Source organism: Schistocerca piceifrons, unplaced genomic scaffold (assembly GCF_021461385.2).
Source record: "Schistocerca piceifrons isolate TAMUIC-IGC-003096 unplaced genomic scaffold, iqSchPice1.1 HiC_scaffold_2341, whole genome shotgun sequence".
Lineage (NCBI taxonomy): Eukaryota > Metazoa > Arthropoda > Insecta > Orthoptera > Acrididae > Schistocerca > Schistocerca piceifrons.
The window spans coordinates 918433-942525 of record NW_025728275.1 but is presented as its reverse complement, the minus strand read 5'-3'; the positions used below and the strand labels follow the sequence as shown (position 1 = coordinate 942525).

At 49.8% G+C, this 24093-nt stretch overlaps 1 protein-coding gene across 1 annotated transcript; it reads left to right on the top strand.

Moving 5' to 3' along the window:
• Positions 1-18501, top strand: LOC124742878 (repetin-like). The gene is made up of 3 exons (XM_047248819.1): positions 1-66; positions 12982-15046; positions 15107-18501. Exons 1-3 carry the CDS (start codon positions 1-3, stop codon positions 18499-18501), a joined length of 5526 nt encoding a protein of 1841 aa, XP_047104775.1.
• Positions 18502-24093: the final 5592 nt, after the last annotated feature.

Here is a 24093-nt window from a genome sequence, read left to right as displayed (position 1 = left end):
ATGGACACCTGTGAGGAGGATCGCTTCTCAGGCGGCGGGGGCGGGGGCGGGGGAGGGGAGGAGGAGGTAGGGTGGCCCCTGGAGCAGAGAGAGCGGAGGGCGTCGTGGAGGATGATTTGGAAGGGAGGGATTTGGGACACAGGCGTAGACCCCGGATGGAGGGAGGAGGTGGAGGTGGGACAGGATGGGGTGAGGATACTGTGGAAGGAGGGGACACGACTGAGGCAAACGATCTTGTGAACATCATGGGATGGAGGCTGACATACTTCTTCCTGGCCTCAGAATAAGATACGATCCAAAGTTTTTAATTCTTGAGTCTTCTTCTCCATCTGATACATGGGGCAGTCTAAACATCTAGGCGAGTGGGTGCCAGGACAATTGACGCACCGAGGTGGTGGGGTGCATGTATGTTCCTCACGAAGAGGACGTCCACAATCGCCAAAAAGGTGCCCAGCCTCACACCGTGACGACATGTGCCCAAAGCGCAAACACCGAAAGCAGCACATAGGAGGTGGGACGTAAGGTCGCACGTCGCACCGGTAGCACATAACCTTTACCTTCTCCGGGAGAACGTCCCCTCGAAGGCGAGGATAACGCCCTGGTGTCGATGAGACGGTCTTTGGGGCTGTGCTGGACTCGCCGGACGAAATGCACGCCTCGGCACTCCAGGTTGGCCCTGAGCTGCTCCTCAGATTGCAGCAGGAGGTCCCGTTGAAAAATAACCATGCGTCCTATTCAGTGCCACATGCGGGACAATGGACATTGGGATGTCCCCTAGTCTGTCGCACACCTGGAGCACTTCCGACTGTGTTGCGGAGATGGTCTTTATAAGAACGGACCCCGAACGCGTTTTACTGAGAGCCTCGATTTCCTCGAAGACGTCCTCGATGTGCTGGACAAAGAACATGGGCTTGGAGGTGGCGAACGTCCCCCCATCTGTCCAAGAACAGACTAAATAGCAGGGGAAGTACTCCATCCCAAGCCGGCGGGCCTGTTCTTCCTCCCAGGGAGTGGCCAAGGGGGAAAGGGCAGGAAAACCAGAACTAGAGACAGTACCTTTCTTGTTAATAGACTCAGCCGCAGAGCGACCTGATACATGTTGACATTTCATCTGCGAAACGTCCACCCGATGCCATCCACTCCGACCAGGGGCTCTCCCCAAGGGCGCCACCCAGCCACAGCAAGGACCACCTGGCAGGATGACCGTTGCCGGGAGTCCTGATGCCCCAAGGAGACGGGCATCTACTCCTTGGCTGACGTGGGGAGGGTGCAGCTCAGGTATCGGCTGTACAATCCCTGTGTTGTCAGGGGGCTACAACCTAGAGGGTACATGACGACCCCACCACAACGGGCTGACTACCGTGCCGGATTTCGGGTGCCATGGAAAGTCCAACATGATCGTAAGTGCAGATTTTTTTTTGTGGTTTTAGCGCGCACAACTTAAACAGTCATTAGCGCCCAGACGACGTTAGGAATGCACCGCGAGTCAAGTTTAAAACAGCAACGAAACGGAAAACACGATAAAAGACAGACTGACAGGCATAGGATTAAAAAAAAAGAAAATAGCATAATCAAATGAGAGGGTTGTCAAATTGATAAAATGAAGAACGCGAGCAGCTGCTCGTGGGTCATCCGCTAAAATGGCTTCTACAGTACATGGCAGGCCAAGATCAAGATGCAGGGTGTTAAAATCCGGACAGGACGTTAAAATGTGGCGGACCGTCAGCAATTGCCCACATGGGCAGAACGGCGCCGGCACAGTCGTCAGCAGATGGCGATGGCTGAACCGGCAGTGTCCAATTCGTAACCGGGCCAAAACGACGACCTCCTCCCGCCGAGAAGGGCGTGAGGAGGACGTCCAAGCCACGGGAAGAGGTTTCAGGACCCGAAGCTTGTTGTCTGTAAGTGCAGCCCAATCGGCATGCCACAGCGATAAAATGCGCCGACAAATGACCCAGCAACATTCTGATGAAGGGACACAACAAGAAGCTGTCCTAGGCTGCAGGACCGCAGCCTTGGCCACGGCATCAGCAGCTTCGTTCCCAGGGATACCGACATGGCCAGGAACCCACAAAGCTAACCGGAGAACCGACGTCCACCAGCTGCTGAAGAGAGCATTGGATCTGGTGCACGAAAGGGTGCACCAGGTAGGGATCACTGAGGCTCTGGATAGCGCTCAAGGGAATCGGAGCAGACGACATAAGCAGAATGGCGGTGGCGGCAGATGTAAAGAGCAGCCTGGTAGAGGGCAAAGAGCTCAGCTGTGAAGACCGAACAATGGCCATGGAGCCGATATTTGAAACTTTGTGCCCCGACAATAAAAGAACACCTGACCCCGTCATTGGTCTTTGATCCATCTGTATAATTGAAGGTCATATTAATGAACTTCGAACGAAGTTCGACAAAAAGGGAGTGGTAGACTGAACCGAGGGTAACCTCCTTCGGGAGCGAGCAGAAGTCAAGGTGGACGCTAACATGAGCCTGGAGCCAAGGTGGCGTGTGGCTCTCGCCCACTCGAAAGGTTGCAGGGAGTGAAAAATTAAGGTGTTAAAGGAGGCGACGAAAGCGAACTCCAGGGGGTAGCAGGGCAGAGACATACAACCCGTATTGACGGTCTAGAGAGTCATCAAAAAAGGAACGATAAGACGGGTGGTCGGGCATTTCCAGTAGCCCAGAGGCATACCGACAAAGCAGTATATCGCGCCGGTAGGTGAGTGGCAACTCACCAGCGTCAGGATGAAGACACTCTACGGGACTAGTATAAAACGCTCCGATCGTAAGTCGTAAGCCCCGATGTTGTATGGAGTTGAGGCGGCGTAAGATGGATGGCCGTGCAGAGTATACGAAGCTCCCATAATCCAGCTTGGAGCGGACGATCGACCGATATAGGCGAAGTAGGACGGTTCGATCCGCTCCCCACGACATACCACACAGAGCACGGACAACATTTAGAGAACGGGTACAATGGGCAGCCAAATATGACATGTGGAGACCAACTAAGTTTCCTGTCAAATGTAAGACCTAAAAATTTTGTTGTCTCCACGAATGGGAGAGCAACGGGACCGGGTCGTAAGGACGGTGGGAGAAACTCTTTGTAGCGCCAGAAGTTAATACAGACCGTCTTCTCGGCAGAAAAACGGAAGCCATTGGCGACACTCCAGGAGTAAAGACGGTCAAGAGAACGCTGAAGACAGCGCTCCAGGAAACACGTAAGCTGCGTGATGCAATAGATGGTAAAATCGTCCACGAAAATGGAGCCTGATACATTAGCTGGGAGGCAATCCATTATTGGATTGATCGCTATGGCGAAGAGAGCGACGCTCAAAACTGAGCCCTGTGGCACCCCATTCTCCTGGCGAAAGGTGTCTGACAGGACAGAACCCACACGTACCCTGAACTGTCGATCCATTAAAAAGGAACGAATAAAAAGAGGGAGGCGACCGCGAAGGCCCCATGTATGCATGGTGCAGAGAATGCCCGCCCTCCAACAGGTGTCGTAAGCCTTCTCCAAATCAAAGAACACAGCCGCGGTCAGGCGCTTCCGCAAGAAGTTATTCATAATGAAGGTCGACAAGGTAACCAGATGGTCAACAGCAGAGCGGCGCCTACGAAATCCACATTGTACATTGGTAAGTAGGCGTCGAGACTCAAGCAGCCAAACCAAACGAGAGTTAACCATTCGCTCCATCACTTTACAGACACAGCTGGTAAGCAAGATGGGTCGATAACTGGAAGGCAAGTGCTTGTCCTTCCCCGGCTTAGGAATAGGGACAACAATGGACTCGCGCCAGCATGCGGGAACATGTCCCTCAATCCTGATGCGATTTTAAGTACGAAGAAGAAAACCTATACCCGCAGGAGAAAGGTTCTTCTGCATCTGAATATGAATAGAATCAGGCCCTGAACCGGACGACCGTGATCGGCCAAGTGCGTTTTCGAGTTCCCGCATGGTGAATGGGGCATTATAACTTTCACAATTCGAGGAGCGGAAGTTAGGTGGCCTAGCGTCCTCTGCCTGTTTGCGGGGGAGGAAGGCAGGGTGGTAATGAGCGAAGCTCGAAACCTCTGTGAAAAAGCGGCCGAAGGCATTGGAGACATCCTCAGGGGCCACAAGGACGTCATTCGCGACCGTCAAGCCCGAAACTGGTGAGTGGACCTTAGTGCCAGATAGTCGGCGCAGGCTACCACAGACAACAGAAGGAGTAAAACTGTTGAAGGTGCTTGTGAAAGCAGCCCAGCTGGCTTTCTTGCTTTCTTTAATAATACGACGACACTGTGCACGTAATCGTTTATAATTGATACAATTCGCCACTGTAGGGTGGCGTTTAAAGGTGCGTAAAGCACGTCGACGAGCACGTAAAGAGTCTCTACATGCTGCGGTCCACCAGGGGGCTGGTACGCGACGTGGAGAAGAAGTAGGGTGAGGGATGGAATATTCAACAGCAGCGAGAATAACTTCCGTGAGGTGTGCGACCTGACGATCGCAGCTAGTGAGGGTTTGATCCTGAAAGGTCACCCTGGAAGAGAAGAGCCCCCAGTCTGCTTTGGAGATGATCCAACTAGGTGAGCACGCGGAGGGGGTGTGCTGCAGGAGATGGATAACACACGGGAAGTGGTCGCCCGAATATGTATCAGAATGTGCATACCACTCAAACCGGCGTGCAAGTTGGGTAGTACATATAGAGGTCTAAATGGGAATAGGTGTGAGATGTGTCCGAAAGAAAAGTAGGGGCGCCAGTATTGAGGCAGACAAGATTGAGCTGGTTGAAAAGGTCTGCTAACAGGGAGCCCCTCGGGCAGGATGCCGGAGAGCCGCAAAGGGGATGGTGGGCATTGAAGTCTCCAGTTAACACAAATGGGGCAGGTAGCTGAGCAATAAGCTGCACATGTCTGCCCAGGTAACGGCAGATGATGATGGAGTGTACATGGTACAAACGCAAAATGTAAAATTGGGGAGAGTAATGCGGATGGCAACAGCCTGCAGGCCGGTGTGCAATGTGATGGGATCATAGTAAATATCATCCCGGACCAGCAACATAACCCCTCCATGAGCCGAAATACCTTCCACAGGGGGTAGGTCAAAACGCACAGAGGTGTAGTGTGCCAAGGCAATTTGGTCGCATGGGCGTAGCTTCGTTTCCTGGAGGGCTACGACGAGTGGACGGTGCAAGCGGAGCAGCAACTTCAAGTCCTCTCGGTTGGAGCGAATGCTGCGAATATTCCAGTGAATAAGTGCCATCGTAAGAAGAAAAGGAAGATGAAAGAAGGGGTCACCTCGAAGGCCTCTGAGGGCCTGGCTTCGAGCGAGCACTGCCGCCGCTATCAGTAGGCGGACAGTCATCGTCTATTGGGTCTATAGGGTCATCGGCCATCTTGGGAAGATGGCCGGGAGGGGAGCTTCCTCCGCCAGAGAACGGCCAGATGTTCGGCTACCAGCGGTGCGGCCAGGCGAAACGGATGACGGCTTGGGGCAGCAACCGCTGGGTGGCGCAGGAGAAGAAATGCGCCATGGCGGAGAAGGAGAACTGTGCTTCCTATGAGCCTTCTTGGAAGGACGTTTGGCGGAAGTACCGGTCGAAGGCTAGGAGGTCAAGGTACGTAGGAAGTCTGTACGGGACGATTCCTTCTTGAAGGCCCGTGCATCTGACTTCTGGGCCTTCGTCTTAGCAGAAGCTGATGAAGGGGCTGGTGTCTGTGGGGTGATGGGAGGAAGAGGAGACGTCGACCGCTCGATCTTAGCACTGGCCGAACGGACGACCGTGGTGCTGAAGGTCAGATCGCATGTCTGGGTTGCCACCTCCCTGGTAGTCCGAGGAGAGGCGAGGACAGTACTGTATTTCCCCGCTGGGAGCAGCGTGGGCTTCCTACTAGCCAATAGCTTGCGAACAGCCGAGGTGGACACTTTCTCTTTGACCTGAATTTCTTGGATACAGCGTTCTTCCTAACAGACAGGACAGTCGCGGGAAGATGTGGCATGGTCACCCTGACAGTTCACACAACGAGGAGACGGAGGTGGACAGTCACCCTCATGGGCATCCCTGCCACAAGTGACACATTTAGCCGCATTGGAACAAGACTGTCGAGTGTGATTGAAACGCTGACACTGGTAGCAGCGCGTAGGTGTCGGGACATAGGGGCGAACAGAAATAACCTCGTAGCCTGCCTTGATGCGCGATGGCAGCTGAACACTATCGAAGGTCAAGAAAAGTGTCCGGGTCGGTACAAGGTCTTTGTTGACCTTTTTCATGACCCTATGGACAGCCGTCACGCCCTGCTCAGCGAGGAAAGATTGAATCTCCTCGTCAGTCAATCCGTCGAGGGAGCTTGTATAGACTACACCACGAGACGAATTCAAAGTTCGGTGAGCCTCCACCCAGACAGGGAACGTGTACAGGAGTGTGGCCCGAAGCAGTTTTTATGCCTGAAAGGCGCTCTCAGTTTAAAGTAATAATGTACCGTTACGCAACCTGGTACAAGATTTGACAGATCCGGCTATGGCATCTACGCCCTTCTGGATAACGAAAGGGTTAACGGAGGAAAAATCCTTTCCGTCCTCAGATCGAGAAACGACTAGGAACTGTGGGGCATGTGGTAGTACTTTTGTCACTGGTGGCTGCGCAAGTTTCCGTTTTTAGGCAGAAGTGGAGAGAGAAGAGAAATCCATTGTGGAGGAATCCCCCATGATTGCCATCGTCTCCGATGGCGTGCTCCTTCCTTATGGGGACCCTCTCAGAGGGCATTCCCACCTTAGGTGAAAGTTTACACCTCAGGTCACACCTCCCGAGAAACAGACGGAGGGACCAATCCGCATGGTCAGAAGGTATCAGCTCAGGCAATCACCCCTCCCTGGGCCTGGCCTTTACCAGGGGGTACGTGCATGCCTTACATGTCTACCCAGGGTGGGGAATTACGGGTTACCCCGTTACCGGCTACGCATGCGAACGCATGGGTCTGCCTTCAGGCATGCACAGGGACGAAGGAAAAAGAAGAGAGGGAGAGAATTTTTTTTTTTTGGTAGGGTTTGAGGGCGCTCAACTGCTGAGGTCATTAGCGCCCAGTCACTGTTGTTAGAGCACATGGAATCTGTTACAACTCAAGGGGATGGGGGGACACCAGAAGGACCTGACAAAGATGCAGATAAAATAAGTAAAAAGGTTAAATGTCTTTGGACAAGACAGTTTAAGTTATAAATCGCAGAATATGAGCAGCTGTTCGAGCGTCATCAGCTAAAACATCCGGTAAAGTAGATGGCAGGGACAGGATAACACGAGATTGACTAAAGCGGGGACACGACAATAAAACATGGTGCACAGTTAATGCCTGACCACAAGGGCACTGCGGGGCTGGATCACCGGAGAACAGGTAGCGGTGGCTAAACCGGCAATGCACAATCCACAACCTGGTCAGAAGGACCTCCTAACACCGAGATGGTCGGGAGGATGTTGTCCAAGCAGTTGGGAGTGGTTTTACTGCCCGGAGCTTGTTTCCTTGGAGGGATGACCAAGCATACCACCGCAACGACACAATCCTCTTACATACATCCCCACGAACGTCAGACGACGGGACACAATGGGAGGCTGGTCGAGGCAGGAGGACTGCAGCCTTGGCTGCAGCATCCGCAGCCTTATTCCCAGGCACGCCTACATGTCCGGGAACCCACAGAAAGCTGACAGAACCCCCATTATTAGCGAAAGAATGGAAGGACTGCTGTATCCGTTGAATCAAGGGATGGACCGGATAGGGAGCTCCAAGGCTATGAAGAGCACTGAGGGAGTCAGAGCAGAGTACATACGATGAATGGCGGTGGCGGCGGGCATACTGAACAGCCTGATGGAGAGCAAAAAGCTCGGCCGTAAAGCTGGAACATTGGTCGAGGAGCCGGTATTTAAAGGTGGCGGCCCCGATGACAAAGGCACAGCCGACACCATCATCAGCTTTGGAGCCATCGGTGTAAATAAAGGTGTGACCGGCAAGTCGAGCACGAAGTTCGACAAACCGTGAGCAATACACTGCAGCCGGAGTACCCTCCTTCGGGAGTGAGCTGAGGTCGAGATAAATAGGAACCGGAGCCTGGAGCCAAGGTGGTGTCGGGCTCTCACCCTCTCTGAAGGTGGTAGCGAGGGCAAAATCCAATTGTCGAAGCAGGCGACGGAAGCGGACTCCGGGGGGCAGCAGGGCAGACACATACAACCCGTACTGACGGTCGAGAGAATCAGCGAAGAAGGACTCGTAAGAGGGGTGGTCGGGCATAGACAACAGCAGGCAGGCATACCGACACAGCAGTACGTCGCGCCGGTAGGTCAATGGTAACTCGGCAGCTTCAGCATAAAAACTCTCGACAGGACTAGTGTAGAAGGCTCCGGTCGCAAGACGTATCCCCCGATAGTGGATGGAGTTGAGCCGGCGTAAGAGGGATGGCCGAGCGGACGAGTAGATGAAGCTCCCATAATCCAGCTTCGATCGGACTATGGACCGATACAAGCGAAGCAGGACAGTGCGATCTGCTCCCCAAGATAAACCGCTAAGAACTCTGAGGACATTAAGGGAATGTGTACAACGGGCCGCCAAATAAGAAACATGTGGAGACCAACACAGTTTCCCGTCCAACGTGAGCCCTAGAAACTTAGTTGTGTCCACGAATGGGAGAACAACGGGACCGAGATGTAAGGATGGCGGGAGGAACGCTTTATATCGCCAAAAGTTGATACAAACTGTCTTCTCTTCAGAGAACCGGAAGCCATTTGCCACGCTCCATGAGTAGAGGCTGTCTAGACAATGCTGAAGGCAGCGCTCCAGGTAGCATGTTCTCTGGGCACTGCAGTAGATCGTGAAGTCATCGACAAAGAGAGAGCCTGAGACAGTAGGTGGAATGCAATCCATAATTGGATTGATCGCTATGGCAAAAAGGGCTACGCTCAAGACGGAGCCCTGAGGCACTCCATTCTCCTGGAGGAAGAAGTCGGACAGAACGGAACCCACACCTACCCAAAACTCTCGATCCGTTAAAAAGGAATCAATAAAATGGGGCAGGCGACCGCGTAGGCCCCACCTGTGCGTAGTGCGGAGGATACCTCCTTTCCAACAGGTATCATAAGCCTTCTCAAAGTCTAAGAACATGGCTACCGTTTGGCGCCTTCGCAAAAAGTTGTTCATGATGAACGTCGGCAAGGTCACAAGGTGGTCAACAGCGGAGCGGCGGCGACGAAAGCCGCATTGGACATTAGGAAGTAGTCGTCGAGAATCAAGAATCCAGACTAACCGACCATTAACCATGCACTTCATCACCTTATAGACACAGCTTGTAAGAGAAATGGGGCGGTAACTAGAAGGAAGGTGTCTATCCTTCCCGGGTTTGGGTATAGGAACAACAACGGCGTCACGCCAACGCATGGGGACTTGACCTTCGATCCAGACGCGATTGTAGGTATGAAGAAGGAAGCTTTTGCCCGCCGGAGAAAGGTGTGCCAGCATCAGAACGTGAATGGCATCTGGCCCCGGAGCAGAGGACCTAGACAATGCAAGCGCACGTTCGAGTTCCCGCATAGTAAAGGGGGCATTATAAGTTTCCAGATTCAGCGAGTGGAAGGAAGGTCGCCGAGCCTCTTCTGCCTCTTTCCTGGGAAGGAAGGCAGGATGGTAATGGGCGGAGCTTGAAACCTCCGCGAAAAAGCGGCCAAAGGCGTTGGAGACAGCCACAGGATCAACAAGGACCTCATTACCTGAGGTCAGGCCAGGTACCGAGGAGTGGGCCTTAATGCCCGACAGCCGGCGCAGGCTACCCCAAACGACAGAAGAGGGAGTGAAACTGTTAAAGGAGCTGGTAAAAGAGGCCCAACAAGCTTTTTTGCTGTCTTTGATGACTCTACGGCATTGCGCTCGGAGTCGTTTGTATTCTATACAATTCGCCAACGTAGGATGGCGGCGAAAGGTGCGTGAAGCACGTTGTCGAGCACGGATGCGGCCCTACAAGCCTCGTTCCGCCAGGGGACGGAAACGCGACGTGAAGAAGTAGTACGAGGAATGGGACGTTGGGCAGCATTGGTGATAACAGCCGTGAGGTATTCGACCTAACTGTCACAACTGGGAGAATCGTGGTCGGGAAAGGTCGCCAGGGAGAAGTACAGTCCCCAGTCAGCTTGCAGTATGTTCCAGCTCGAAGGACTTGGGGATGGGGTATGGTGCAGGAGACGAACGACACAGGGGAAGTGGTCGCTCGAATGTGTGTCAGAAGGGCATACCATTCAAACCGATGGGCAAGAGTGGTAGAACAGATCGAGAGGTCCAAGTGGGAGTAGGTATGAGTAGAGTCCGAAAGGAAAGTCGGGGCGCCGGTATTGAGGCAGACAAGATTGAGATGGTTGAAGACATCCGCCAAGAGTGAGCCTCTTGGACAGGACGCAGGAGAGCCCCAAAGGGGATGATGGGCATTGAAGTCGCCAAACAATAAAAACGGCAGGGGAAGCTGAACGATCAGGTGCATCATGTCAGCCCGACTAACAGCAGATGATGGTGGAGTGTAGATGGTACAAACTGAAAAGGTACAAGCAGATAGAGTAATGCTGACAGCTATTGCTTGGAGTGGGGTGGTCAATGGGATGGGATAGTAATAAACATCGTCCCGAACGAGCAACATGACCCCACCATGAGCTGGGATACCGTCCACAGTGGTGAGGTCATACCGCTCCGAGGTATAGTGGGTAAAGGCAATACAGTCAGTCGGGCGCAACTTCGTTTCCTGGAGACCAAGAACGAGCGGACAGTGCAGGCGGAGGAGCAGTTGTAATTCCTCCTGATTAGATCGAATACGTCTTATGTTCCAATGAAACAACGCCATCGCTAGTCAAAAGGTTGGGGGAACGAGACGAGGGAAGAGCTGGTCACCTCGACGGCCGCAGAGGGCCAGGTTGTGAGGGAACTACGCTACAACCGACGGCAGGCGGATCCAGTTCCATCGACTCATCGCCAGCTGCGGCCGCTGTCCCTGGTTGTGTAGGACGGGCCGCATCTTTGCCGACGAAAGGCTGGCGGAGCGCCTGGCAGCAGAGCGTCCCAGCAAAACTGAGGACGGCCGGGAGCAGCGACTCACAGACGGAGCGTCAGACGAAACGCGTCGGGGTGGAGAAGGGGATAGAGACTACTTCTTGGAGGCCTTCTAGGAAGGCCGAGGAGGCACAGGGATGGTGGGCTGGATCCGAAAAAGGTCCTCACGCACGGGGTCCGTTTTGGAACGCCGGACCTCGGAAGCTGGGGTCCAGAACGTTTCCCCGATGGACGCCTGAGAAGAGGATCGCTTCTCAGGTGGCGTGGGGGGGAGGAGGAGGAGGATGGGTGGCCCCTGGGGCAGAGGGGGTGGGGTCTACGGGGGAGGAGAATTTGGAAGGGAGGGATTTGGGAGGGGAGGCAGAGCCCCCTGATGGGCGGAGGAAGCGTAGGGGGGACAGGATAGGGGTGAGGATACCGCGGAAGGAGTGGACACAACTGAGGCAAATGAGGTGGTCAATGGCACAGGATGGAGGCGGTCGTACTACTTCCGGGCCTCAGAATAAGAGAGCCGATCCAAAGTTTTGATTTCTTGTATCTTCTTTTCCTCCTGATATGCGGGGCAGTCTGAGGATCTAGGCGAGTGGACGCCAGGACAATTGACGCACCGAGGTGGTGGGGTGCATGTATGTTCCTCACGAAGAGGACGTCCACAATCGCCACAAAGGGGCTCAACCTCACACCATGATGACATGTGCCCAAAGCGCAAACACCTAAAACAGCGCATAGGAGGCGGGACGTAAGGTCGCACGTCACACCGGTAGCACATCACCTTTACCTTCTCTGGGAGAACGTCCCCCTCGAAGGCGAGGATAAAGGCCCCGGTGTCGATGCGACGGTCTTTGGGGCCGCGCTGGACTCGCCGGACGAAATACACGCCTCGGCGCTCCAGGTTGGCCTTGAGCTCATCAGATTGCAGCAGGAGGTCCCGTTGAAAAATAACCCCATGCGTCCTATTCAGTGCCACATGCGGGACAATGGACATTGGGATGTCCCCTAGTCTGTCGCATGCCTGGAGCACTGCCGACTGTGTGGCAGAGGTGGTCTTTATAAGAACGGACCCCGAATGCATTTTACTGAGAGCCTCGATTTCCCCGAAGACGTCCTCAATGTGCTGAACAAAGAACATGGGCTTGGAGGTGGCGAACGTCCCCCCATCGGTTCGAGAACAGACCAAATAGCGGGGGAAATACTTCGCCCCAAGCCGGCGGGCCTGTCCCTCCTCCCATGGAGTGGCCAAGGGGTAAAGGGCAGGAGAACCAGAACTAGAAACGGTACCTTTTCCTTTGAAAGACTCGGCCGCAGAGCAACCTGATACATGTTGACATTTCATCTGCGAAACGTCCGCCCCGATACCACCCACTCCGACCAGGGGCTCTCCCCATGGGCGCCACCCAGCTGCAGCAAGGGCCACCTGGCAGGATGACCATTGCCGGGAGTCCTGATGCCCCAAGTAGACGGGCATCTACTCCTTGGCCGACGTGGGGAGGGTGCAGCTCAGGTATCGGCAGTACGATCCCTGTGTTGTCAGGGGGCTACAACCTAGAGGGTAAATGTCGGCCCCACCACAACGGGCTGGCTACAGTGCTGGATTTCTGGTGCCATGGAAAGTCCATCATGATCGCTGGTGCAGATGGAGATGCACTATGGGCGTAACTTGGACAACCCATCAGGCGTTTAGGCCCAATTTGAGGAATAGTGGGTATAATTACAACGCCGGTGCAATGCTGAGTGCCAAGGTCTTAGTGCACTTAGGACCAGTGGTACACCGTGAAAGGTGTCCTTCCCCAAAAGGCTCGTACTTCTGTAAAATTTTGAAAAATGGAGGTCAAACCCCAAGGGGGACCATTACATGGAAGGCCGAAACGGTTGAAACTCCTTTTAGTCGCCTCTTACGACAGGCACGAATACCTCGGATATATTCTTACCACGGACCCGCAGGGGGGGAGAGAGAGGACAGACAGTCTCAAACGCCGAGGCGGAGACCGAAGAGGGCAAGGGGAAGGAGGCGAGGAGAAGAAGGCAAGGAGAAGAAGGCAAGGAGAAGAAGGCAAGGAGAAGAAGGCAAGGAGAAGAAGGCAAGGAGAAGAAGGCAAGGAGAAGAAGGCAAGGAGAAGAAGGCAAGGACAAGAAGGCAAGGACAAGAAGGCAAGGACAAGAAGGCAAGGACAAGAAGGCAAGGACAAGAAGGCAAGGACAAGAAGGCAAGCAGAAGAAGGCAAGCACAAGAAGGCAAGCACAAGAAGGCAAGCACAAGAAGGCAAGCACAAGAAGGCAAGCACAAGAAGGCGAGGACAAGAAGGCGAGGACAAGAAGGCGAGGACAAGAAGGCGAGGACAAGAAGGCGAGGACAAGAAGGCGAGGACAAGAAGGCGAGGACAAGAAGGCGAGGACAAGAAGGCGAGGACAAGAAGGCGAGGACAAGAAGGCGAGGACAAGAAGGCGAGGACAAGAAGGCGAGGACAAGAAGGCGAGGACAAGAAGGCGAGGACAAGAAGGCGAGGACAAGAAGGCGAGGACAAGAAGGCGAGGACAAGAAGGCGAGGACAAGAAGGCGAGGACAAGAAGGCGAGGACAAGAAGGCGAGGACAAGAAGGCGAGGACAAGAAGGCGAGGACAAGAAGGCGAGGACAAGAAGGCGAGGACAAGAAGGCGAGGACAAGAAGGCGAGGACAAGAAGGCGAGGACAAGAAGGCGAGGACAAGAAGGCGAGGACAAGAAGGCGAGGACAAGAAGGCGAGGACAAGAAGGCGAGGACAAGAAGGCGAGGACAAGAAGGCGAGGACAAGAAGGCAAGGACAAGAAGGCAAGGACAAGAAGGCAAGGAGAAGAAGGCAAGGAGAAGAAGGCAAGGAGAAGAAGGCAAGGACAAGAAGGCAAGGACAAGAAGGCAAGGACAAGAAGGCAAGGACAAGAAGGCAAGGACAAGAAGGCAAGGACAAGAAGGCAAGGACAAGAAGGCAAGGACAAGAAGGCAAGGACAAGAAGGCAAGGAGAAGAAGGCAAGGAGAAGAAGGCAAGGAGAAGAAGGCAAGGAGAAGAAGGCAAGGAGAAGAAGGCAAGGAGAAGAAGGCAAGGAGAAGAAGGCAAGGAGAAGAAGGCAAGGAGAAGAAGGCAAGGAGAAGAAGGCAAGGAGAAGAAGGCAAGGAGAAGAAGGCAAGGAGAAGAAGGCAAGGAGAAGAAGGCAAGGAGAAGAAGGCAAGGAGAAGAAGGCAAGGAGAAGAAGGCAAGGAGAAGAAGGCAAGGAGAAGAAGGCAAGGAGAAGAAGGCAAGGAGAAGAAGGCAAGGAGAAGAAGGCAAGGAGAAGAAGGCAAGGAGAAGAAGGCAAGGAGAAGAAGGCAAGGAGAAGAAGGCAAGGAGAAGAAGGCAAGGAGAAGAAGGCAAGGAGAAGAAGGCAAGGAGAAGAAGGCAAGGAGAAGAAGGCAAGGAGAAGAAGGCAAGGAGAAGAAGGCAAGGAGAAGAAGGCAAGGAGAAGAAGGCAAGGAGAAGAAGGCAAGGAGAAGAAGGCAAGGAGAAGAAGGCAAGGAGAAGAAGGCAAGGAGAAGAAGGCAAGGAGAAGAAGGCAAGGAGAAGAAGGCAAGGAGAAGAAGGCAAGGAGAAGAAGGCAAGGAGAAGAAGGCAAGGAGAAGAAGGCAAGGAGAAGAAGGCAAGGAGAAGAAGGCAAGGAGAAGAAGGCAAGGAGAAGAAGGCAAGGAGAAGAAGGCAAGGAGAAGAAGGCAAGGAGAAGAAGGCAAGGAGAAGAAGGCAAGGAGAAGAAGGCAAGGAGAAGAAGGCAAGGAGAAGAAGGCAAGGAGAAGAAGGCAAGGAGAAGAAGGCAAGGAGAAGAAGGCAAGGAGAAGAAGGCAAGGAGAAGAAGGCAAGGAGAAGAAGGCAAGGAGAAGAAGGCAAGGAGAAGAAGGCAAGGAGAAGAAGGCAAGGAGAAGAAGGCAAGGAGAAGAAGGCAAGGAGAAGAAGGCAAGGAGAAGAAGGCAAGGAGAAGAAGGCAAGGAGAAGAAGGCAAGGACAAGTAGGCAAGGACAAGTAGGCAAGGACAAGTAGGCAAGGACAAGTAGGCAAGGACAAGTAGGCAAGGACAAGAAGGCAAGGACAAGAAGGCAAGGACAAGAAGGCAAGGACAAGAAGGCAAGGACAAGAAGGCAAGGACAAGAAGGCAAGGAGAAGAAGGCAAGGAGAAGAAGGCAAGGAGAAGAAGGCAAGGAGAAGAAGGCAAGGAGAAGAAGGCAAGGAGAAGAAGGCAAGGAGAAGAAGGCAAGGAGAAGAAGGCAAGGAGAAGAAGGCAAGGAGAAGAAGGCAAGGAGAAGAAGGCAAGGAGAAGAAGGCAAGGAGAAGAAGGCAAGGAGAAGAAGGCAAGGAGAAGAAGGCAAGGAGAAGAAGGCAAGGAGAAGAAGGCAAGGAGAAGAAGGCAAGGAGAAGAAGGCAAGGAGAAGAAGGCAAGGAGAAGAAGGCAAGGAGAAGAAGGCAAGGAGAAGAAGGCAAGGAGAAGAAGGCAAGGAGAAGAAGGCAAGGAGAAGAAGGCAAGGAGAAGAAGGCAAGGAGAAGAAGGCAAGGAGAAGAAGGCAAGGAGAAGAAGGCAAGGAGAAGAAGGCAAGGAGAAGAAGGCAAGGAGAAGAAGGCAAGGAGAAGAAGGCAAGGAGAAGAAGGCAAGGAGAAGAAGGCAAGGAGAAGAAGGCAAGGAGAAGAAGGCAAGGAGAAGAAGGCAAGGAGAAGAAGGCAAGGAGAAGAAGGCAAGGAGAAGAAGGCAAGGAGAAGAAGGCAAGGAGAAGAAGGCAAGGAGAAGAAGGCAAGGAGAAGAAGGCAAGGAGAAGAAGGCAAGGAGAAGAAGGCAAGGAGAAGAAGGCAAGGAGAAGAAGGCAAGGAGAAGAAGGCAAGGAGAAGAAGGCAAGGAGAAGAAGGCAAGGAGAAGAAGGCAAGGAGAAGAAGGCAAGGAGAAGAAGGCAAGGAGAAGAAGGCAAGGAGAAGAAGGCAAGGAGAAGAAGGCAAGGAGAAGAAGGCAAGGAGAAGAAGGCAAGGAGAAGAAGGCAAGGAGAAGAAGGCAAGGAGAAGAAGGCAAGGAGAAGAAGGCAAGGAGAAGAAGGCAAGGAGAAGAAGGCAAGGAGAAGAAGGCAAGGAGAAGAAGGCAAGGAGAAGAAGGCAAGGAGAAGAAGGCAAGGAGAAGAAGGCAAGGAGAAGAAGGCAAGGAGAAGAAGGCAAGGAGAAGAAGGCAAGGAGAAGAAGGCAAGGAGAAGAAGGCAAGGAGAAGAAGGCAAGGAGAAGAAGGCAAGGAGAAGAAGGCAAGGAGAAGAAGGCAAGGAGAAGAAGGCAAGGAGAAGAAGGCAAGGAGAAGAAGGCAAGGAGAAGAAGGCAAGGAGAAGAAGGCAAGGAGAAGAAGGCAAGGAGAAGAAGGCAAGGAGAAGAAGGCAAGGAGAAGAAGGCAAGGAGAAGAAGGCAAGGAGAAGAAGGCAAGGAGAAGAAGGCAAGGAGAAGAAGGCAAGGAGAAGAAGGCAAGGAGAAGAAGGCAAGGAGAAGAAGGCAAGGAGAAGAAGGCAAGGAGAAGAAGGCAAGGAGAAGAAGGCAAGGAGAAGAAGGCAAGGAGAAGAAGGCAAGGAGAAGAAGGCAAGGAGAAGAAGGCAAGGAGAAGAAGGCAAGGAGAAGAAGGCAAGGAGAAGAAGGCAAGGAGAAGAAGGCAAGGAGAAGAAGGCAAGGAGAAGAAGGCAAGGAGAAGAAGGCAAGGAGAAGAAGGCAAGGAGAAGAAGGCAAGGAGAAGAAGGCAAGGAGAAGAAGGCAAGGAGAAGAAGGCAAGGAGAAGAAGGCAAGGAGAAGAAGGCAAGGAGAAGAAGGCAAGGAGAAGAAGGCAAGGAGAAGAAGGCAAGGAGAAGAAGGCAAGGAGAAGAAGGCAAGGAGAAGAAGGCAAGGAGAAGAAGGCAAGGAGAAGAAGGCAAGGAGAAGAAGGCAAGGAGAAGAAGGCAAGGAGAAGAAGGCAAGGAGAAGAAGGCAAGGAGAAGAAGGCAAGGAGAAGAAGGCAAGGAGAAGAAGGCAAGGAGAAGAAGGCAAGGAGAAGAAGGCAAGGAGAAGAAGGCAAGGAGAAGAAGGCAAGGAGAAGAAGGCAAGGAGAAGAAGGCAAGGAGAAGAAGGCAAGGAGAAGAAGGCAAGGAGAAGAAGGCAAGGAGAAGAAGGCAAGGAGAAGAAGGCAAGGAGAAGAAGGCAAGGAGAAGAAGGCAAGGAGAAGAAGGCAAGGAGAAGAAGGCAAGGAGAAGAAGGCAAGGAGAAGAAGGCAAGGAGAAGAAGGCAAGGAGAAGAAGGCAAGGAGAAGAAGGCAAGGAGAAGAAGGCAAGGAGAAGAAGGCAAGGAGAAGAAGGCAAGGAGAAGAAGGCAAGGAGAAGAAGGCAAGGAGAAGAAGGCAAGGAGAAGAAGGCAAGGAGAAGAAGGCAAGGAGAAGAAGGCAAGGAGAAGAAGGCAAGGAGAAGAAGGCAAGGAGAAGAAGGCAAGGAGAAGAAGGCAAGGAGAAGAAGGCAAGGAGAAGAAGGCAAGGAGAAGAAGGCAAGGAGAAGAAGGCAAGGAGAAGAAGGCAAGGAGAAGAAGGCAAGGAGAAGAAGGCAAGGAGAAGAAGGCAAGGAGAAGAAGGCAAGGAGAAGAAGGCAAGGAGAAGAAGGCAAGGAGAAGAAGGCAAGGAGAAGAAGGCAAGGAGAAGAAGGCAAGGAGAAGAAGGCAAGGAGAAGAAGGCAAGGAGAAGAAGGCAAGGAGAAGAAGGCAAGGAGAAGAAGGCAAGGAGAAGAAGGCAAGGAGAAGAAGGCAAGGAGAAGAAGGCAAGGAGAAGAAGGCAAGGAGAAGAAGGCAAGGAGAAGAAGGCAAGGAGAAGAAGGCAAGGAGAAGAAGGCAAGGAGAAGAAGGCAAGGAGAAGAAGGCAAGGAGAAGAAGGCAAGGAGAAGAAGGCAAGGAGAAGAAGGCAAGGAGAAGAAGGCAAGGAGAAGAAGGCAAGGAGAAGAAGGCAAGGAGAAGAAGGCAAGGAGAAGAAGGCAAGGAGAAGAAGGCAAGGAGAAGAAGGCAAGGAGAAGAAGGCAAGGAGAAGAAGGCAAGGAGAAGAAGGCAAGGAGAAGAAGGCAAGGAGAAGAAGGCAAGGAGAAGAAGGCAAGGAGAAGAAGGCAAGGAGAAGAAGGCAAGGAGAAGAAGGCAAGGAGAAGAAGGCAAGGAGAAGAAGGCAAGGAGAAGAAGGCAAGGAGAAGAAGGCAAGGAGAAGAAGGCAAGGAGAAGAAGGCAAGGAGAAGAAGGCAAGGAGAAGAAGGCAAGGAGAAGAAGGCAAGGAGAAGAAGGCAAGGAGAAGAAGGCAAGGAGAAGAAGGCAAGGAGAAGAAGGCAAGGAGAAGAAGGCAAGGAGAAGAAGGCAAGGAGAAGAAGGCAAGGAGAAGAAGGCAAGGAGAAGAAGGCAAGGAGAAGAAGGCAAGGAGAAGAAGGCAAGGAGAAGAAGGCAATGAGAAGAAGGCAATGAGAAGAAGGCAATGAGAAGAAGGCAATGAGAAGAAGGCAATGAGAAGAAGGCAATGAGAAGAAGGCAATGAGAAGAAGGCAATGAGAAGAAGGCAATGAGAAGAAGGCAATGAGAAGAAGGCAATGAGAAGAAGGCAATGAGAAGAAGGCAATGAGAAGAAGGCAATGAGAAGAAGGCAATGAGAAGAAGGCAATGAGAAGAAGGCAAGGAGAAGAAGGCAATGAGAAGGCAAGGAGAAGAAGGCAATGAGAAGGCAAGGAGAAGAAGGCAATGAGAAGGCAAGGAGAAGAAGGCAAAGGAAATAGTAAGGAAGACAGTGAGGTGCAGAAGAGCAAAGGAAGGAACCAACCAAAGGAAGGAAGAAACGAGAAGTGAAAAAGCAAAATGACCGCAAATAGAGGTCGTGGAACCGTCCGTATCCGGACGCAGGGCTAACTACCCCCTTGAGGGGGAGGTACTCCTTTTAGTCGCCTCTTACGACAGGCAGGAATACCTCCAGCCTCTTCTTACCCAGGACCCGCAGGGGGGGAAGTAAAGCTGTGAGTACCGGCCGTGAGTCGTGCTTCGGTAGGTCAGATGGTAGAGCACTTGCCCGCGAAAGGCAAAGGTTCGAGTCTCTGTCGGGCACACAGTTTTAATCTTCCAGGAAGTTTCAAGTCTTCGATACATTACATAGTTTCAACTAAGCGTGTGATGGAAGTAACCGCCTATTTTCTACATCAGGGCCTAAACACTAACCTCAAAAAATCTCTGCTACTGACATTTAAAGTAACTGGTTGAAATAAACAATATTTGTCGTATTCCATCAGCAGAAATAGGTAACATTAAATCTGTGTTCACCTCGACGAAAATCTCCGCTGGGCAAACCACATTACTTCTGTGTGTGAGAAAACCAGCAGTAGCCTGTATCTTACGAACCAGTTGGCATAAATAGTGCCCATCCAAACACTAAAAATTGTGTACTATGGAACATTATCCATTTCTTAATTATGGTATTGAATTATTGGATTGTGTGGCAGACCCGCACCTGAATAGAATGTTAGTGTTATAGAAAGAGCCATTAGGTTAATGGATGGACTGAAGTCCAGAGAGTCCTGTCATGAAACCCTTGTCCAACAAATATCTCACTGTATATTCCTTGTATTTGTATAAACTTATCTTTTTCTGGATTGTAAAAAGAAACTTAAGTGCAGCGATACGCATAATTATGATACTAGATTTAAGCTCAGTATTTCAGGCAGAGGACAAAATAAAAAATATCTGACAATAGTCCTCATATTAATGGGCAAATGTGGTTCAACAAGCTGCCACAAGCTTTGAAAACTTGTGCACCATAGCTGTTCCTACGGAAGTTAAAAACCTTATTAAATATATGTTGATATTCACTCAGTGAATTCTAATCTACTTGTCAGACGTAATGTAATTGATATACTGGGACAAATGCATATACCATTACTATATGTAAGTTCTATCTATAGTAATATGCTCAACCTATGTATGACGTTTACGAAAGACGTCAGCTTGATGGTCTACACGCAAAAAATGTAAATAAATAAGTGCAGTGATACGCCATGACAACACCCGGAGTAATGATAACTACATCATGCAGACGACAAAATTAAAAGTAACCCTACGGTAATGGGCAGATATGATTTAACAAGCTACCTCAGTCTGAAACATTATGAAGCAAACCTCTTCCACGTGCAGCCAGCTTTCCTTGTAAATAAATGTTTATATCAATACAGTGAATTCTAACCTAAAGGATCTCTTTCCCAACATTTAATATATTATGAATATTATGATGAATATAGTATGTACCACTACCACATTTCAGTATTATTTATATTAATTTATAACTGAAAGAACGGATGACGATTGCAAAAGCTATCACTTGGTGGCAGTAATTAAAGTAGAAGACGTTACTCCTACACAAAATTGAAAAACGTTTAGTAGAATAATTTGTGAACCATTCCCATTCGAACAGGCTTAAGGCAAGATGACCACTACTGTTCAACTGGTCACTGGAATATATAATGAGCGAATGATACAAGGATTACTCAGCATAAGAAAAAGAACCGCGAGAAATGGCAAGTAAACTGCTTGAGATTCGCTGATGCCCTCTCTCCCCTAGTCAACTATGTTAAAAAACCGGACATGTTAAATCACTACATGAAACAGAAAACTGGGCTTAGAATATCATTTAAAGAAACAGATTATGCTAACTGGTCCATCAATTGCAAACAAAATTACAATATAACAGGAAATCAAAATTGTTAATCGATTTAAATGTTTAGGTGAAATAACGCATAATCGAAATGAAACCAACAAGGCAAACTAGAACGAAAATCTGAAAAAAGTGAATCACATTACCTAAAACATACCGGTCCAGTACAGAACGCCTACTTGTAATTGCAAAATTGAAACTACATTAAGCAATTCTTCAACCAGAAATAACATACGCAGCTGAAAGCATATTCGATACTAGTAGGCCTAATACAACAAAAATTGATAAAATACTACAGATAGAAAGAAGAATAATTATGACATGCATAAACATACGATAACAAGTAAGCAGGCACTTGAAAAAAAGCTTCAATTGGAACAAAATACAAGAAACAGAACTAGTAATGGCCACCATCGAGAACAAACATTCTGATGAGAGCACCAGAAAATGTAATTAGTGAGAATATTAATAGAAGAAATGTAGAATACTACCATCAACATGAAATGAATCACAAAAATTATTGAAGACTTAAGAACTCGAAATTACAGTAGATGGCCTAAAAACAGAACAGGAAACCAAAATATTTCAAGATATGCAAACCAGACTTACAAGCGGAAATCAACAAAAAGATTACAGTAAGTGTGTTCTGGCGTGAATTTTGTCGACCGTCCGCCAGCTAGCTGGAGTACATTACATTTCCGCTCCGCGACCTTTGTTTGCGCAGGTCTACTGTGTTAATCATAAAAATAGACCTGATTACATTACACCATGTATTATTCTGCGTTTGCTGAAATATCGTTGGCTTTCGTTTCACATGGGCGGGAAGCCAAGCTGACTCCAGTACACTAAAATACGATAAGGATATGTTTTACGCTGCGCATTACGCGAACATCGATGAATAGGGGCAACAGCTTCACCGGCGCATTTTGACAGCACCAGCTTGCCACTTGTTCCAACTAACCGGCAGTAAAAAGAGAGATGGGGCCCCTCCACGCCCGCACCAACGTGGAGACCAAACCAGTGATGCGAGCAGTTACAGTTGTGACGTAAAAAGAGACAAGCAGGGAAACAATATGGCCTCGAATATCAATTCTTAAAGAGAATTAAATAATATTTGGCAAATCAACAATACCACACGCTTCGCCGAGGTCCAGACAGAAAGCGTAACATCCTCTCGTTATTAGCTATGATAGTATAGGGTAGTGCAAAAATCACTAAACTGTCTTAAAATAAGAAATTAACAGCAAGACTTTGTACAATACGAAGTTTTGACCCGTTAAACTATTACCACGTGTTATAATTACGCCTTGTCAAGTTGCAGTACAATCCAATGACAAACAAAACGAACTACTGAGCTGTTTAACACGTGATAATGTGGTACGTGTTTACTGCTGTAGATGTTTACAGCGCTAGTTTTGCGAATTGTCATAACGAAAGAAGATACTCTTCAACAACACAAACTTTAGAACTGCACTGAATATACAGAAGCACACCCCTCGAGCTGTGAGTTTTGAATTTAAAGAAGTTAAAGGTATTTTACTGCTGCCACCTTCAGAATTTGAAATAGTGTTCCGGTCAACATTGTCAAAAGCTTTCTCTAAGCCTCCATTCGTCTTTAAAGAATCCGTGTTAGTATTTTGGAACAGTGACTTATTGAACTAATGGTTCGGTATTTCTCACACCTGTCAGCACTTGCTTTCTTGGGGAATGGAATTTTTATATTGTTCTTTAAGTCTGAGGGTATTTCGCTTGTCTCTTACATCTTGTCCACCAGATGGAGGAGCCTGGCCATTGCTATAACTCCAAAGGCTATCAGTAGTTCCAACGGAATGTTGTCTACCCCAGGGGCATTGTTTCTACTTAGGTCTTTTAGTGCTGTCTAATTCTTCGCGCAGTATCACATCCTCCATCTTATCTTAATCTATGACCTCTTCCGTTTCCATAACATTACCGTCAGGTACATCACCGTTGTATAGACCCTCTATACACTTTTTCCACCTCCCGGCTTTCCCTCCTTTGCTTAGAACTTCCTATTTATTCAGGTCTTTCTCATTTCTCCAAAAGTCTCTCTAATGCTTCTGTAGGCAACAACTACCTTACCCCCTAATGACATACGCTTCTACATTCTTACATTTGTCCTCTAGCCATTTCAGTTTAGCCGTTCTGCACTTCTATCGATCTCATTTTGGAGACGTTGGTATGCCTTTTACCTGCTTCATATACTGAATTTTTGTATTTTCTCCTTTCATCATTTAAATTCAATGTATCTTGTGTTACCCAAGAGTTCCTACTAGCCCCCATCGTTTTACTTGCTTGGTCCTCTTCTGCCTTCACTATTTCACCTCTGAAAGCTATCCATTCACCTTCTCCTGCCGTATTGCTTTCCTCTGTTCTTGTCAATCGTTCCCTAATACTACCTCTGAAACACTTTGCAACCTCTAGTTCTTTCCGTTTATCCACGTCCCATCACCATAAATATCTACGTTTCTACAGTTTCTTCAGTTTTAGCCTACAGTTCATAGTCAAGTTGCGGTAAGAGTCCACATCTGCCCCTGGAAATGTATTACAATTTGAAACCTGGTTCCCAAATCTGTCTTATTATTATATAATCAATCTAAAAAATTCTGGTGTCTCCAGTTATCTTCCATGTGTACAACCTTCTTTCATGATTCTTAAACCAAGTGTTAATGTTTAAGTTACGTTCTGTGCAAAATTCTATCAGGCGACTTCCTCTTTCATTCCTTACCTTAGTCCATAATCACCTACTACTATTCCTTCTCTTCCTTCTCGTACTGTCTAATTCCAGTCCCCCATGACTATTCAGTTTTCGTCTCCCTGAACAACTTGAATAATTTCTTTTATCATATCATACATTTCTTCAATCTCATCCTCATCTGCAGATCTAGTTGGCATATGTTGGTTGCTTGGTTAATTGGGATTGAAGGGACCAAACAACATGGATATCAGTCCTTTGTTTCCGAAGTGGTCCATTCGGGTGGATTTGCATTTCTGACAAGTCATAACGATAAAAGGTAAAAATCTAAAAAAACGTAAAAGTGCAGTAGTTTTGTCAATGGTGAAAACAAAAGTCAGCAAGTGGGCAACCCCAAGGCTATACTAGAGGCAGGAAATATTCCACCTGTGATGCAGTACAGGCAAGACCGCCTCACATTCAAAGGCGTTGAACCACTAGAATGTAAAATTGTGTATTGTAAAAGGAGACTAACCAAATCTAAAAAGCGATAAAAACAAAGCAAGAGGGAGAGAAAAGAGGATCTTGGCCAGGGAGGAGAGTCAGGAATCTCCTAACACAGCTTACAGTGGGAGACATCCCAACCCTCATCACCTTGCCCCTACTACAAAGGGAG

Bases quoted from the DNA above. Each gene is read 5' to 3' on its own strand.
- LOC124742878 (XM_047248819.1), top strand. From the start codon at position 1: ATGGACACCTGTGAGGAGGATCGCTTCTCAGGCGGCGGGGGCGGGGGC. The intron at 67-12,981 runs GTAGGGTGGCCC...ACGGACCCGCAG, and splicing joins GCGGGGGAGGGGAGGAGGAG to GGGGGGAGAGAGAGGACAGA. The intron at 15,047-15,106 runs GTAGGCAAGGAC...AAGGACAAGTAG, and splicing joins GGAGAAGAAGGCAAGGACAA to GCAAGGACAAGAAGGCAAGG.